The 17,481-nt window shown below is 38.8% G+C and overlaps 1 protein-coding gene across 1 annotated transcript; it reads left to right on the forward strand.

Annotated features, from left to right (window-relative positions):
- Positions 1 to 727: 727 nt before the first annotated feature.
- LOC137950361 (protoheme IX farnesyltransferase, mitochondrial) lies at positions 728 to 16,504 on the forward strand. The gene is made up of 7 exons (XM_068796778.1): positions 728 to 1,280; positions 1,458 to 1,587; positions 2,331 to 2,468; positions 2,601 to 2,734; positions 3,007 to 3,132; positions 3,239 to 3,342; positions 15,835 to 16,504. Exons 1-7 carry the CDS (start codon positions 943 to 945, stop codon positions 16,224 to 16,226), a joined length of 1,362 nt encoding a protein of 453 aa, XP_068652879.1. The 5' UTR covers positions 728 to 942; the 3' UTR covers positions 16,227 to 16,504.
- The last annotated feature ends 977 nt before the right edge of the window (positions 16,505 to 17,481 follow it).

Here is a 17,481-nt window from a genome sequence, read left to right on the forward strand (position 1 = left end):
GAAAATATATTTCAAACCCCGTTACCGATTTTTTTGTTAATGCATATTTCAAACCTCGTTACCAATTTTTTTGGTAATCCATATTTCAAACCCCCATTACTGATTACTTATTCATTTCGTGGTAATGCATATTTCTAACCCCGTTACTGATTATTGTCTAACCATAATGATATAAAAGTAATTTTTACTATATTAAATGTATAACCTACAAGATATTTGAGTAATTCTTCCTATTAAGGCTCCGTTAGACCCCCGGTTGGAATTTTATATCCCAAGAAAAACTAGAAATGTTTTTCTTAAGATATACATTTTTCATGAAATCTTAAGATAAAACCCTATTAGTGCTTTACTAGGAAATTACATGAAAAATAAAATAGAACTATCATAAATTATCATAAAAAATTACCTTGTGAAAGTGTTACAACATCAATTATCAAATACTTATTCAAATTTTTTTTGCCTATTTTGACTAGAAAATTTTATATGGAAAATTATATGATTTTTTTGGTAAAAATTTCCAATTAGAAAAGTCTTTCCAGGAAATATAAGACACTAATAGTCCCTAAAAATATATTTCTACTAAAAATACATTACCATCGTTTCCTAATACCAGGGCATAAGTCTTTTAAGTAAGGTATTTCTTAAGGATAATGTGGTAGAGTTAGAAAAAGGCGCTAAAAGAGACATGAAATGATGATATCATCTTTTGCTTTGCGAGATAATTGACGTCTCCCATTTTCCCGGTGCAGGACGAGTTTTACGGCGATCAGAGAAGTCAATTCTCTAGCAGCTTCAGCTGCGCAGCGCTGGCCGGGCCCGACGCGCTGTCTCCGAATCCGCAGGTATTCTATTTCTTCTGGAAATAGGGAAGGACTGTCGGATCTTCGTCAGGATGTTGGTTTTTTCCTGAAATCGCTTCTGTGGCGATCTCCATCATCGATCATGTGGAGAAATTCAGTCAAGGGTTTATCTTCTTCGAGGCTCTTATTCTCGACTGCAGGAAAGCCTGGCCGCTTTCCCCTCAATCCCAATGCTTGTCAGACCGTCTATGGCGGACTCTGGTTTCAATCCCAACTACACTTTTCCAGCGCAGAGGTTAGTTCGTCTGTTGATTCCGTGAAGCTGGGGTTGGCATCTGGATGTTCAACTGGATTTTCGTCGTCATTAGCTGGCATTAGTGGCTCTTCGACATCCGTGTCTTTCTCCAAACCTCGAGAGTTTTATGAAGTTATTCGACAATATGGTCGGTGCTATTGGGAACTATCTAAAGCTCGACTCAGGTCAGGTTATGTGTTTTGCTATATTTAATTTTGGTACCGATCTATTTGAAATCGGCAACTTATCTTTGTTTTTTCTCGATCAAAATTGAATTAAATTTTTTCGGTTTAACCTTAGTATTTAACACGTTTAGTGTTTTCTCTTTCTTCAAAATTTATTGTTTTGTCATTTTTATTCAGTATGCTTGTTGTTGCTACTTCTGGAGCTGGATTCGTTCTTGGAAGTGGGGGAGTTGTCGACTTTGCTGGACTCTGTTGGACCTGTACGGGTACTATGATGGTTGCCGCAGCTGCGAGTTCCTTAAATCAGGTTGGTTATTTCATCTACACTCGAAATTATTAACGGTTCTTGAGCTTTTTGTCTTCATGAACAAAATTGCCTTGTCGCTCTACTTTGTGTAATGAGCATTATATATTCCATATGATACAAGATTAAAGCAATCGTGCACTCACTCAGATACCTAGGCCTTTGTGGGCAATATAACTGCAATTACTGTTTCTGTATCTAAATATTCTTTTACAGTTTACTAGCAGAAAGAGAACATCGATATATCTCTTATGAAACCTTTCATACATTTTTCCGTTAGTCTCTTAACGATCTTACTGACCAGAGGGAGAATTTAGGAATCTGCAAATTTCTCAAAAAAAAAGGAAGAGATATAAATGAAAATTAGGCCAAAAAATTTCAGAAGATTAGGATACAAAATGGCTTGCCCATCAACCATCTTTTATGGCATACTTTTCTGCAGCTTTTGGGTAATTTTTAGAGTTTGGTTGCTGTGATGCATCATCTGAAAAATAGCACCTAAGCATGACCTACAATCTTTCTTCTTCTGAGCTCAGTTACTGACATTCTTGAAATCACCTCTGACAACCATGGGGAAGCGATAGTCAAGACTGAATCTCAATACTCTTTAGCAGAGGAAATATATCACATCCACTGCCTAAATAAGAAAACTTTTCGAATGGATTTGGTTAGATTACCTTTGGCATTAGTTCACATTGAGTTAGAGTACCAGCTCATGTCATTGAATTATTTGTTTTCTGTGCCAGGTGTTTGAAGTGAATAATGATGCTAAAATGAAAAGAACAAGGCAGAGACCTCTTCCTTCTGGGCGTCTTTCTGTTCCTCATGCGGTCATCTGGGCTTCCAGTTTGGGGCTTGCTGGCACATCAATTTTGGCATGCAAGGTGCTCGTTTCTTTGGTTTACCAAATTCCTACCTATGACTCTAATTTCAGTTTTCAACTTTTTTGAGAATGAAAATAGGTATGTTATCTTTTAGCTCTAATGGTGACAATTTATATGGCAAGGTTCTTGCAGGCTAATCTATTGACAGCAGGCCTTGCAGCTTCTAATCTCTTCCTTTATGCATTCATATATACTCCATTAAAGCAAGTACATCCTGCAAATACATGGGTTGGAGCTATTGTTGGTGCCATTCCTCCACTTCTTGGGTAACTGCTATTTTATTATTGAGCTGCGTCATTTCATAAAAATGTCCACTAGATTTACCCTTAATACCTCTGATATTTCTCAAATGTCATCATTGAACTACTTGCCTATCAAAACCTGTATATCATGAATTTGTTCCAGAATATAAAGAACCAGCTCGTCTTCAACAACTTCTCTCCCCCCCTCATATTCTGTAGCAACATGCCTTTTACTTTTGTGTTGAATAATCAGATGATTTTTTTATGGATGCTGTTGTTGTCCTTTTTTTTGTCAGCTGGACTGCTGCAACTGGTGAGGTTTCCCTCGTTGGGATGATTTTACCTGCTGCCCTTTATTTTTGGCAGTTACCTCATTTCATGGCTCTTGCATATTGGTGCCGCAATGATTATGCAGCTGGAGGGTATGCATTATTTGTTTGGTTATTTGGATTTGAATTGTACTCATACTTGCTAGGAGGAAATGGAGCTTGTTCTCACTTTTTTTTTTTATTGATTGGAACTATTCAGGTTCAGGATGTTGTCCCTTTTTGATGCATCTGGTCAGAGAACATCGTCAGTGGCTTTGCGCAATTGCCTGTATTTACTCCCTTTGGGATTTCTAGCATATGATTGTGAGTCCCTACTTAGAAGTTGAGCTTCTTAAAAAGTAACTTAGTATCATTTATTGCTACCTGTTTTATGATTTCTTTTAGGACTGAATAATCAGAAATCTCTCTAGATGAGTAACAAAGGAATTTTAAATTTCCCCCCTCTTGCAGTTATAGAATACCCCTTTTAAGCTGTTTGACTTGCAGTCCTACATGGTCATGATTAATAATTGATGGGTCGAGACCTTGAATTCAATTGAATTCTTCTCATATCTTTTCGCTAGGGCCATTTTTAGGGATTATGGAAGCAAGTTTAGCTTCTTAGAGACAACTTCTTCTTGAGAAGGTTAGGGAAAAGTTCATTTAGATTGGCATGTACGTAAGGTGAATTTAAGGGGGCTCCACCTGTGAACTCTTCTGGTGTTGATTTTTGAATGCTGGATACTGGTCTCACCTTTGGAAATTTAAAAATACAAGAAATCAATGGAACCATGATTGAAAAATTCTCAATCTTACATGGTATTTGCTTCAATTTTATAATGAGAAGGAGAGAATTACAAACGAACTACAAGCCATGGGATGGGAGGAGGCCGTGTTGGCTGATCTAAGTACATGAGACCAAGTACAAGTACTAGAGAATACAATATCCATAATATCAAGAAAAGCTGCCAATGATGCCATTGAGGGAAGGAGGCAGTGGAGCACCATCCGATGACAACTTTGGAGTTTCCTTCCACAATTAGTGGACCTCTAAAGTGATCCTGAAAAATGTGGATGCTGTGAAGGAAGCCCGAGAGCTCAGCTGTAGTTGAGTCCGCAACGCCACGAGGACCAAAATATGATATAATAGCTGAACATCCGGTATAAAAAATGACACCTCCAAAGCCAGCCAAACCTGGATTCCCAAAGGCATTGCCATCAAAGTTAAGCTTAAAGTATCCGGTGGGAGGAGGCACCCAAACAGCCACCTGGCGGGGCATAGAAGGAATAAACATCTGAGCAATAATCTTCCAGTTGGTGCGGGTAGGAGCACATGAGAGACAAGTTCTTTTCGAGTGCAAATCCAGGTAGAGATGAAGCCCGTAGAAGTACAAATCACCTCAGCAGTGGAGCGAAAAGCACAATCACACCGTCTGGAGTTCTTCTCCTTCCAGAGGCACCAAGGGATGTAAGTAATGTAGGCAGCTAACAGGAGCTTACCGAGACTGGGAAGGCGAACCCCAGAGGGGTAACAACACATGGTGCTCAGGTCAGGAGGGTTGCAAAAATTGAGGCCCATGTTGTCAATCATAGAAGTCCAGACCTGCCAGGTGAAAGCACAGTGAAAGTGAAGGTTGCTAATAGTCTCGACCTTCAGGCTGCAGAAGGGGTAGAGGGGACCAGGAGCAGTATTGCCACGCCTAATAAGGTTGTCGGCTGTGAGAATCCTGTCGCAGCAGACACTCCAGAGAAAAAATTTCACCTTGGGAGGAGCCAAGAGACGCCAAGCAATGGCAGCCAAGTGAGGGGTGGGAGGCTAGGTCCAACCCATAAGATGACGATAAGCTAAGGAGACCGAGAAACACCTGTTGTCATTAGGAAGCCAGATCATCCGGTCAACCACCTGGGACGAATCTTAACACTACTAAGACTGTCAATCAAGCCATAAACAGAAATAGCCTCCTCATCAGTAAGATCGCGCCTTAGACGAAGATCCCAGGAGCCATTTCCTCAAGCATCAAAGACAAAGAGATCACGACAAGTGGTGAGCTGGAGAAGCGGCGGGTAGGATGAGACAAGAGAGCCATTACCCGACCACCAATCCGTCCAAAAAACATAAACTAGATCATAACCTGACTCTCCTTCAGTCGTCATTCAAAGGGACAAGAGGGTCATCCCTCATGAATTTAGACTTCTTCTTAACCTTCAAGTATAATTTGACTGGTAGTGACCAACTTAGATTGTTTTGGCAATCAGTCTTTCAAAAGTAATCATAATAGTATCCTTCCTTTCTGAATTCCATGTCCCTTGAAGGGGTAAAAACCTTACCAGAATCAGTCATACATGCCACAAATTTAAACTCTAGATAGCCCCAAATCAACGCAAAAACAATAGCTACGCAAGTGTTGTGGGCCCCACTTCTCAGAAAAATTAGGCTCTCACCAATTGGGAGTACCAATTTGCCCAAATAGGTAAGTCACTTGCTGCTAAAGGTAGTAATCAGAAGTCCCACAAATTTCTCAATTTTTAGGGCTGACGTTATCCAACACAGTGATGGGCTGCAGCAGCCAGAAAAAGGGAGGAAATTCCAATAAAGACCTTTAAGGCATAAGTCAAGTTTATGCACTTAGAACTGCATAAGCCATGAAAAAATCCTGGGAATTAGGGCTGAATGTAGGCAGATCCCAAGATGATGCAGGTAGAGGACCCAGTACTGGGGTCTCACAGTGCAAAAAGAGTGATGTTTCACTTAGTAAACCCTCATGGGGCAGTAAATAGTCTCAGAATTGCTCAATAGGCAGTAGGAGCCGTAAACCTTAGGGTTATGGCAGAAAAAGAATGCAAAAGAGAGAATGAAAGAACAAAGACCCCCATCTAAGATTTTTACCAGCTAGTCAAGGCAGATTGCAGAAAATCCCCTTTCTATGAGGTTGCAGGCTTCAATGAAAGGAACTGAAGAAGAACAAAGACCTCTTGCCAAGATCTATGAAAAAGTGTGAAACTTATGGTTTTGGAGAAAGAGAGTGAAAGAGAGAAAAGAGGGGACAAATTAGAGGGCTGGAAAGGCTCTTCTTAAGGGTCAACCTCGACCCCCAGCCTTTTTATAATAGTTCTGAAAATAAATTACAAAAATGCCCCTTATCACTTGAAAACACTTAAACCCTTATATCTCCCTATATACTTGTTCAAATTATATGAAAATAGGACTAGAGATAAAACTAAACACAGAATAAGATAACGTAGCTGTTGGACTTTATAGTGAGTGCAAAATAACAATGTTACCCTTCAATAGATTTTCTACAAGTAGTATTGATGCAGAATATAGAGAAATGACTCACACAACTATTGAACTCATGTGGCTATGATCAGTCTTGGGGGAGTGTGGATTTGAAGTTAAGAATCTTTTCTTTATGGGATGTGACAACCCAGCCGATCTTCATTGCAAGTAATCCAATGTTCCACGAGAGAATGAAACATAATGAAGTAGTTTGTCACTTTATATAGGCTGCAAAGACGAGTGGAAAGATAGTAACACCTTATGTAAAGTCAGCGGATCAGTTTGGAGATGTCTTCATAGATCATTTAGCAAACTGGAATTTATGGGATTTTGTACCAGCTAGAGCTTTGTGACATTTACATTCCAGCTTAGGGGAAATCGAAAATATGAGGGTCATTTATACTTTTTATTATGTAATTATTGTATTCGTTGTTCCAAGTTGGTGTATGTTAAGTAAATTAGATAGTATGGTGGTTATTATACTTAGAATAGCTTATTCTATTCTCCTCAATCTGTCTATTTCAGATTTCTTCTCAATTTTTAGGAAACAATTTCTTTTGTTGACGAGGGAAGGGTCCCCCACCCTCTACTCTGCCGTGTGGAAGTTTTGCACAATGGAGGGGACGGTTAAGGCCTTCCCGTGCCAATGAACAAAGGGGGAGTATCCGGGCTTTGTCCCCCTTGTGTCTTTTCCATGATCAAACCTGATTCTAAGTCTTGCAGAAATGTGACCCATGGAATGACCGGATCCGGTTGAACTGAGTTCAACTAGCGGGTCATGTCCAGGTTTTATAGCATTGAAAAGTGTTTCTTGAAATTTGATTTCCTGAAAATGGATTTGGGATAACAGAATCAGGAAGTAATATTTGGAAAAACAGAACCAGGAAAATAGTATTAGAAAATAGTCCCTGTTATTTCAGAGTCAAATAGTAGTCCCTAAAAGCTGCTTATTGGAAACAGCTGGCCTGTCTTTTTTTATTTTGAAATGGTGTAACTTTTATTTATAAAAAGCCAAAGGAACATAAGAGGGCAGTAAGCTCCTAAATAAGAAAATCAGAGCAGCATCAACAATACAATCTGAGAACAGCAATACAGCAACAATAAAATCTAACAAAGTGTGCAGCTACAAAAATAAATATAAACTTGGCTTGACAGTGAACTCACCAAATCCTGCTGAGAGTTTCCCAATTTGTCAAAGTGATCTGCCAAAGAGTGAGTCTCACAGCGGACGCGGGACCATTCAACTCTTAAGCAGCTGACAATGTCCTCATTCTGAACAAATTGCTGGTCATATCTTCATGCTGCTTTTTATGCAACTGTTTGGGCTCTATGGGGGGAAAGCATTCGTAGGACCTATGGCGATCAATCTCATTCTATTGGTGGTGTAATAGAGCGTATGATCCACTATACTTAGTTTTGAGTTAGTCGTTTGCTTGCCTTCCACCAATTTCAAATTTCTGTCCTTAGATCTCATTGGTATGAGGATGCTGCCTTTGTCGACTCTTTAAGGCATTTGAGTATGCAGTTAGCAGCAACACCCACCCCCACCCCTACAAGAGGGTGGTTAAAACTTTTGATGGAAATTCTCAAGGGAATTCCTAGGCATACAGGAGGTGGAGGTCTCCTCCAAGATCATTTGGGATAAATTACTAGGGCATATTCTGCTCCGTTTGGTGAGTGTGGTTCTACTGAAGCAGAACTTCAGGTGTTATCATGCAGCCAATGGATTTATCAACAACATTTTACCTTGCCTTTGGTGGTTGAGGATGATTTGGCAGCTATTTAGGTGGTTCTCTTGTGGACTTAAGCTGCCTTGGCAATTTTGGAGTTTGCATGATGTTGATCTATGTTAGTGAAAAATATGTGATTGCCTTGGAGTCCGAGCTAGCTAGGCCCATCCAGCTTCTTTATAATCAGGGTTCAAGCGAAAATTTACAAATGGACAAAAATGCCCCTCAATACTCAAAATTATGTATCTCCTAAAATAATTGTCTAAATTGAATAAAAATTTCACTAGAGATAAACTAAGACATTCTCTATCTAATAGCCATACTATAAAAGAAAAATATAATGTGGACAATATGGGAAATTTTTTTCTGGTGTGCTTACAGAAGTAAGATACTCACATCCTATTTCTTCATCAGACGGGGCACCTTCGTACAGGACCCTTCCTGCCCTTTTGGTCAAAATAACCCAGAAACCACTACCCATGTCCTCCTCCATTGCCACTTTGCACAAACCGTTTGGACCAGCCTCCTGAACAAAATTGGAATTAAATACTGTATACCACAAAATTTGCCATCAATGATCCTCTCCATGACAAATACTTGTCTCCCAAACTCGGAAAAATGCTCATCTCCAGTTGTGTGGGCCACATCCCTTGGGCCCTTTGGAAAGAAATGAACAATCGAAAATTCCAATTCAAAGCTTCTCCCATTGAGGTGATTGCCACCCCCCCCCCCCCCCCATCATGAAGATATGGTCCCCTTCTCCACCGGGCCACTTCAAGCTGAACTTCGATGGTAGTGCCATGGGCTGTCTGGTTGGGTTCAGAGAAGTTATTCATGATGATAATAGCTGTCTTCTCCACACCTTTGTGGGCCATCTAGGTATCTATGACTCTACTACCACAAAACTCAATGGATTGCTACAATTGCTTATTGTCTTCCAAAACCGTCTCTGTAGGCTCCTCATCGTTGAAGGGAACTCTAAGGTTGTCATTGATCGGTGTGCAAAAAAAATCTCCCCCCCCCCCCCCCCCCCCCCTCCACACACACACACACCGGAGGCATTGGGATATTTATTTTGAAATTTGTAACATAACTTCTCGTCTAAATTGTACATGGATCCACACCCCAAGATCTACCAATTATTTGGCAGACTTTCACGCTAAACAGGGATCTTCCCTCCAACACCTTGTTGTGGAGGACGGCCCACCTCACTAGGTTGTATTTCTCTCATGCTTTATTGAATATTCACACACCTTCCTTAAAAAAAAGTCTATAAATAGCCTTCTGCAACTTACCTTTTCTGTCTCTCCCTGAGTAACATACCCAAGAGGTTGCCCATATACACTTCCTCATGTAGATAACCATATAGAAAGGCATTATTCACATCGAACTGAAAGAGTGGCCAACCTTTATTAACAGCCACAAATATTAAGATACGTATCGAAGTAAGTCGGGCCATAGGAGAGAATGTCTCAAAGACATCAACTCCAAAAGTTTATACCCCTTCACTACTAGCCGAGCTTTGTAAGGGTAAAATAGAGCCATCTGCATTATATTTGATAGTATAAACCCAACGACACCCTACAATAGCTGCTCTTGTAGGTGAATCACATAGACGCCATTTCCTCAAGACACCAAAGCACTCATCTCATCATCCATTGTCAAAGCTAGGTGGTTCCGGTCCACCTGGGTTAGGTTCCGTCCACCCTTGGTCCACTTGGGTTAGGTACTTGGCTTTCCGCACTTAACAGACCGGTCTTTTGGGTTGTATTGGCTAGGCGTTTGACATGGTATCAGAGTTGGGCACCACGTTCCGCGTTCGAATCCTAGCGGAAGCGATAGGGAACGGGAACGGGAACAGTGGGTGTTAGAGCTTCGGTCCACCTGGGTTAGGTTCCGTCCACCCTTGGTCCACCTGGGTTAGGTACTTGGCTTTCCGCACTTAACAGACCAGTCTTTTTGGGTTGTATTGGCTAGGCGTTTGACATCCATAGCCTGTTTCCATTTTAGAGAGCACAAGGCTTTATGCACTGAACGAGGTATATGAGAAGTAGACAATGACATAGCAAAGGACTTAAATGATGGAGACAAAAAAAAATTAAGAGACATATTTAGATATCGGATGAGAAGTACAAGATCGTTTACCTTTTCGTAGACTAATAGGCAGGTCCAAGTGAGAGACAACAGGATCTACAGGCAATGAGGAAGTTGGTGGATCATGAGAAGAGAGCTCTATAGAGGTAACTGCTGGAGGCACTGCAAGAGCACGAGAGCGACGATTGTAAACGTGAAGAGGCAATGAAGAACTCAATGAAACTGATATATCCAAAACTGTAATCGGAACAAGACTGTTTGAAGGAGATTCAGGTGATATAGGAAGCTCAGTAGATGATGAAAAATATGGAGAATGCTCAAAGAAGGTCACATCGGTTGACACATATTTCTTCCGTCAAATAGGATCATAACATTTGTACCCTTTTTGTCGACGAGAATATCCTAGAAAAACACATTTGACCGACCGAGGTGGCAACTTATCAATCGAAGTTCCAAACATATGAACAAAACAAGTACATCCAAAAATACGAGGAGCCACATCAAACAATTTACAATTAGATTTTAAAACTTGAAGAAGAACTTGACCACTCAAAACAGATGAGGGCATACGATTAACCAAGTAGCACGAAGCTAAAACTGCATCTCCCCAAAAATATTTAGGAACATTCATATGTAGTAATAGTGTCCTTGCAACCTCAAGGAGATGTTTATTTTTATGTTCAACCTCCCCATTTTGTTGTGGTGTATAAGGGCCAAGACTTTTGATGGGTAATACCATGAGAAGCACAAAATACTGAAATTTATGGTTAAGATATTCCAAACCATTGTCAGTATGAAGCACATGAACACATGCACCAAATTGATTTTTTATTTCATTGAAAAAATTGAGGAATACATCAATTACTTGGGACTTCTCCCATAGGAGAACAACCAAGTGACTCTATTGAAATCATCAATGAACGCAAAATTCTTAAAACCAAATGGGCTAGGAACCCGATATGGACCCCATACATCAGAGTGGACTAATTCAAACAACATAGTGCTTTGACTAGAACTAGCTGGGAAACTAGAGTGACTATGTTTTCCCAACTGACATGATTCTCAATCAAATGAAATATCAATTGGCAAAGAAGAAAAAGACTTATGCAACTTAGTTGGTGAGGGATCTCCCAAGTGCAGATTGCACAAGTAAGAAGAATATGCAGTAGCGTGAGCTACAGCTCAAGAAACTGATACATCATCCAGTATGTAGAGCCCTCCCTGCTCTTGTCCAGGACCAATCATCCTCTTCGTTTGCAAGTCCTGGACAACACAAGAAGTAGGATAAAAGGTTATTGAATAGTTTAAGGATTTAGTTATATGACTCACAGACAAGAGATTAACTGGAAACTTTGCTGCAAATAAAACAAAATCTAAGGATATTTGTGGAGTAGTGTGAACTGTACCCTCCCCCTGAATGGGAGAGGTGGATCCATCAGCTAAAGTAACTCGACGATATGAATGAAATGGACTAGTGGACTGAAATAGGGAGGGCATACCTGATATGTGTATAGAGGCTCCTGAATCAATGATCCAAGAGGATGAATGAGATACATTCAGTGCATTCATACCTATAATAGCCATTCTGGCACTCGTTGAGGAAGGAGGAGTCTTGGTAATCTGAGAAGCAGTTAGTTGACCCAGTCGTTGTAATAACTGCTGAATTTCCTCATAGGATCCAATGTGTGAGGAGGCGTCTTTATCTGTGACTATAGAGTTGGCCTAGGTAGGCTTACCAAAATTTTCCCAGTATTTCTCAGAAATATGATTAGTCCTACCACAATTAACACATTTTCGATCCTCCCGATCATTTCGGCCACGGCCACAAGTAGAGTAAGAGCGACCTCTACCCCTATTATTACCACCATGAAATTGACCATCAGATTTACCAGTAGAAGACTGAAGGTTAAGGGCAGCTACTTCTGAGTGAACTCCACCTAACTCATTCTTATTTACAACTACACCTTCAACTCGAAGAACTCTGTTAAAGGCTTGCTCAAGGGTGGTCACATCCTCATCGACCAATAGCTGGGCTCTAATGGCATCATACTCAGGCCCCAACCATCCAAAAACCGGGCTAATTGAATCTGATTTTATTTCTTATGAATGTCTTCAACATTTGTAGTAAAAGGATGGAATGTACTAATCTCGTATAGTACTTCCCTCATCTCAATGAAATAATTTGTCACTGATCTACCTCCACGCTTCATATTAAAAAACTTCACTTATAACTCTTTAGATCCTTGACAAATTACATTCTTGAGACAAAATGGAAGTCAAGGTAGTCTACGTTACCTTAGCAGTACTCCAACTCAATCTAGTCACTAAATCTGGATTCCATCAGCATCATTTCAAAAAATAAAAATAAAAAAATCTTGATTCCGTACTGTTGACCAGCCAGGTCATTACTAAATTATCTTCTGCTATCCAATCTTCAGTAACAGGCACTGAGGGATCATTGGTTATATATTTGCCAATCTTCTAACCCTCAAATATATCAAAACTAATCTGGACCAGTTTACATAATTTGATCCATTCAACCGGATCATAATTATTTTTTTTAAATGTGGTGTATAAGCTATTAAAAAGATAGAGTAAAGTACAAACAAACTTAGCTAGACGGGCCTTCAACCGGATCGTAATCCTCTGGACAGCAATCCGTGTGCTGGAATTAGCCATTAAACATCACCAAACACGACAATTCAATACACTAGAGCGTCAATTAACCCAAGGGAAACACTTTTCCCAAATTTCTATGTTTGTGCAGTCAAGTGGGCTTCACACCGAATTCAATTAGGACAATTCAGCACCCAATTCATTCAATTTTGAACCAATAGAGATAATTTCAGTAATTGAGACCATAAATCGATGAAAGAATGACCTAATTGCAAGAAACCAGGATGGCACAGGCAATATGGTTGATGATGCAAGCATTGGGTCGATGACACAAGCAGATTTGAGAAATTTTCTCAGATTGGGATCATCAAACACTTCTAAATCCCAAAATCAATCAAATAGAAGCAATAATCATTAGCCAATAGGCTAAGATAGGCAGAAAAAAGGAAAAATTGGAATTTTTACCCAATTTTTACCCTACCAGTCCAGAAATCTGGGAAAAACCTTCAAGGAGATAACTGAAAATGGAGAGAAGATCCACAAAATCGAAAGAAATCTGCCCAAGACTTGTGTTATTGATCTGATACCTTGAAAAATATGTGATTTTGGGAGAAAATAGAAGAGGAAAAAGAATTCTGGAAGAGGAACAGCTTTGCTGCCTTGGAGTATGAGCCAGAAAGGCCGTGCAGCTTCTTTATAATCAGGGTTTAAGTAAAAAAAATTTAAAAAAAAGACAAAAATGCCCCTCAATATTCAAAATTACATATCTCCAAAAATACATGTTTAAATTGAATGAAATTTAACTAGATATAAAATAAGACATTCTCTATCTAATAGCTATACTGTAAGAGAAAAATATGAAAAATGACCAAAATGCCCCTGAACTTGTATTTTAACAGTTAGGCCTTTTAGTTGCAGTGGTCACATATTTTGCAAAGCACAAATGGGTTAGTGGGTGCTCTTGCTTGGACAGGTGTTTCCCTTTCTAGCGTTTTCTAGAGTTACACTTATCCTATTGATCTGGGATGATTTTATTTCTGTATTCTTGTTTAGGTTATGGGTTTTTTTATCTTTTCTTTATTATGGCCTTTTTTGTAAGCAGTCTTCTTCTAATGGTTTAGTCATTGGTCAATTTGTAACTAGGACTCATTCTTCCTTTCTCTCTAAATGAGATTCTCACTATTCTCAAAAAAATATATCCATGCATATTCACTTTCTCCTTTGGCCTAGGCGATGACCATTTGTGATTCACCTTTCACAATTACCGGCTATAAGAATTGTCTTTGATAAACTCTGTCCATCTAGAAGTCCATGAAGCTCAGTATGGTGGAATCAGCAATACCTAGCAGACCAGATAATGAGGTAAGAATTTGGCTGCTATGGTCCCTGTTGAAATATGTGAAGAAGGGTATTTTGGTCATTTCACAGTTATCCAATTGCCCCTCCTCTAGGTTAGGCGTAAGCTTGTATTGTATAAGACCTATATGTTTAAATTTTCACTTGATTCTAAGATGTATTTAGGAAGTTATTGAGATTTACGTGTAGAGGAGCATTTATCTACTTCTATCATATTTCACTTAAGTGACTGTAGACTAGGAGAGAGGTCGACTCTTCTCTCCAACAAGTGCTGGGAATTAGCTGCCCTCTTCATTCCTCTGTCATGCTGTCTTATCTCTCTCTTTTCCTTTTTTCTTTTTTTTCTCAATTTTCCACTTTTACATGGAAGATTCGGTTTCCCACATTGAAAAGTGTTAAGAAATAATATTGGATTATAAGGTTTAATAATAGGCTTCTTAAGTGGCTGATAATTTTGGAATGGAGCTGTGCTTAAGTCAATAACATTATCAGAGCAAGCTGTGTGCATGGGCCGAGGCCCAATTTGTGCCCCTTAGGTTATTTTTGTATTTTGTATTCCCATGGTTGAAAGTTTGTGTTGTGTACTTTTTTAGGCGTTTGTGTCTCACACCTGTTATGTAGAAGCCTGGGCTTGAGGTGGAAGTGTTTAGTGGGAAAAAGTCCTACATTGAAAAAGTATTTGGTGATAAGGTTGAGAAATACGTTTCCTAGCCCAGCCCAACAATCCCAGATAACTCCTCCATATCCCAAGGGCTCAGATTTCCATGGGAAATTCCATCAAATTGAGGTTAAGAAAGCGAAATAGGGGAGGGGTCAAGATAGCAAAAACATAGGTTTACGGGGGAGTCTTCTACTAGGTTACTGACATTAACTTTTATGAGCCATGTGGCAGAATGAATATATTAGTAGTTTCTCTTTAGGACTAGAAAACTAAGAGCAGAAATTGGTTTCTGACAAAAAATTATTAAGCAACAAAGTTGTTCAGTTCTTGAACAGAAATTTCAATTCTGTTTCTAAAACTTGTGGAAGATGAGTTCCACTGTCTGTCAAGAGATCAATTCTGTTGCTTCCGATCAAATGCCCTGACATAAATGACATCATTTCTTCATTAAAATAAGCGCTTTTATAACTTTATCCGCTTATTTTTGGACATCATGTACCACCAACGGAATGTTTGAGAACACTACAAGTATTTATGTTTATCTAGGTTGGCTGATGATCATGATTCTCCTCATCTTTTTAAAGTAAAGTATCCCCTCTATATTAGGTTTGATGGGACCTATATTAGCTATCATTTTTTAATGGCAATCAAGTGTTACCTCTTTTTTTGGTTTCCTTTCATATACATCAGATTTTATTTCTACCATTGATTGTAACCTAATCATACCTTTGTCTCCTTTTAGTGGCAGATCATATTCTGCTCCAAAATTCTATGCAAGAATTTTACTCCAGATGGTTACTCTGCTAGGTGGTTTTAACTTGACCTACAATACCCCTTGTTGCTAAAGAAATGCGAATGCAAGGTCTATTATACTCTTGTACTTGAGCACTTTTACTAACAGCACTCGACACAGTTTTAGGTGACTCATCATTTTGGCACCACCATTTGCAGTGCTCCAATGGCTTTATGAGTGTGACTGTTGGATTCTTTACAACACTGTTGCTTTATTTACCCTTTGTTGCCAGATATGCATGATGATTGTGATTGTCCTTGACACTCTTTTCGAATGGCATTACTTGCAGGGGGTCTCACTTCTGAATGGTTTTGTGCTGAATCAACTCTCCTTACTTTAGCCATGAGTGCAACAGCTTTTTCATTCTACCGTGATCGTACCACTGAAAATGCTCGCAGAATGTTTCGTGCCAGCCTTCTTTATCTTCCTGTATTGATGGGTGGAATGCTTTTTCATCGCCTGCCAAATACTAGCCACCAGGAAATAATAGCAACTGATTCAGATAAGCTAGTTGATTTGCCATTCTCAGAACCCCATCTTGAAGTGAGTAACAGCAATGATAATCCAGAAAAGACACGGAGAGAGCTCATTGAGACACATGCACGGTCTCCAGTATCTTATGCTTCTGTTGCTCCATTTCCATTCTTGCCAGCTCCATTGTATGCTTCACCTGATTTATGACATGCAGCGTATGGAGCACCCCAATAATCAGGAAGGAACATTCAACATTGTTGATTTGAGAGCTTTTTTCTTTCTCCCCTCCTCAGGGCAACGTCATTTCTGTTCGAATTCTTATTCAGTTTTCCTTAGCTTTTCATGGGCTTTTCTCATTGAAGAAGAGAATAGGATGATGCTGGTGGTCACTGTATTTGTATGTTGTGAAGAACTCTGCGGGAAGTTTTGACTCAAGTTTGCTTAAGACAATCATTTGTTAATTAATAAAAAAATCGTTGCTATTATATGCTTGGAACATTTGAAATGTCTAAACTCTGCCCTTTATTTGGCCGAGCAGAAGCTTCATTAATTGAAAAGCATCGGGCATCACTAGATCTGACCAAGGTCACTTGATTCACTCAAATGTCTTTCTACATCTTGGTTTTAGATAAAACCAGAGATGTTTTGGACATCTTATATTGCGCTAGCAGCCATCTTAGGCCAAAATTTTTTTTTTAAAGAATTCATATAATTGTCCATACTTCGCTTCTACTTATAATAAAATTTTATGACGTTTGCAATGCCACAGCTGCTGGAGAAAAAAATGGTTTTAAAGGATTTCTAGACAATTATAGTTGCAGTTTATAAGACAAAACGATGGCATGAAAATAAAAATCTAATTATAAGCTAAAATATTTATTACTATAAAATTTTCTAACTGAATTCACCAAACTGAAATTTCAGCAGCATTTTTCAATCATCTAAAAATTTATATACATCGATGAATAATTATGTACTAATCATTGAATTCTCAATTGTTTTAACTTAATCACATTATAAATTTAACGTTTATAATTGTAACTTTTAAACTATAATGTCAATTAACGTCTAATGTGAATATAAAATTGTTATCTCTTAGTACAAAAATGTTTTATAAACAATTCATATGATTGTAATGCCTTGTTTGTCATACCGTAGATATTGGAGAAACAAATGGTTTTGAAGGAGTTGAACGATTAAAAAATTATAGTTGCAGTTTATAAGAGAAAACGATGGCATAAAAATAAAAACCTAATCATAAGCTAAAATATTTACTATCAAAATTTCAAATTGAAATCTCCAACTGAATTTTCATCAGCATTTTTCTATCATCTTAAGAATTGGATACATCCATTAAAAATTATATACCGAACATTGAATTCTTAATTGTTTTAAATTAATCACATTATAAAATTATCATTTACAATTGTAACCGTCGAACTATAATGTCGATTAGCGTCTA

Source organism: Aristolochia californica, unplaced genomic scaffold (assembly GCF_029961685.1).
Source record: "Aristolochia californica isolate CCGP_79_NKW_82.1479 unplaced genomic scaffold, dmAriCali1.0.hap1 SCAF_14, whole genome shotgun sequence".
In the NCBI taxonomy this organism is placed as follows: Eukaryota; Viridiplantae; Streptophyta; class Magnoliopsida; order Piperales; family Aristolochiaceae; genus Aristolochia; species Aristolochia californica.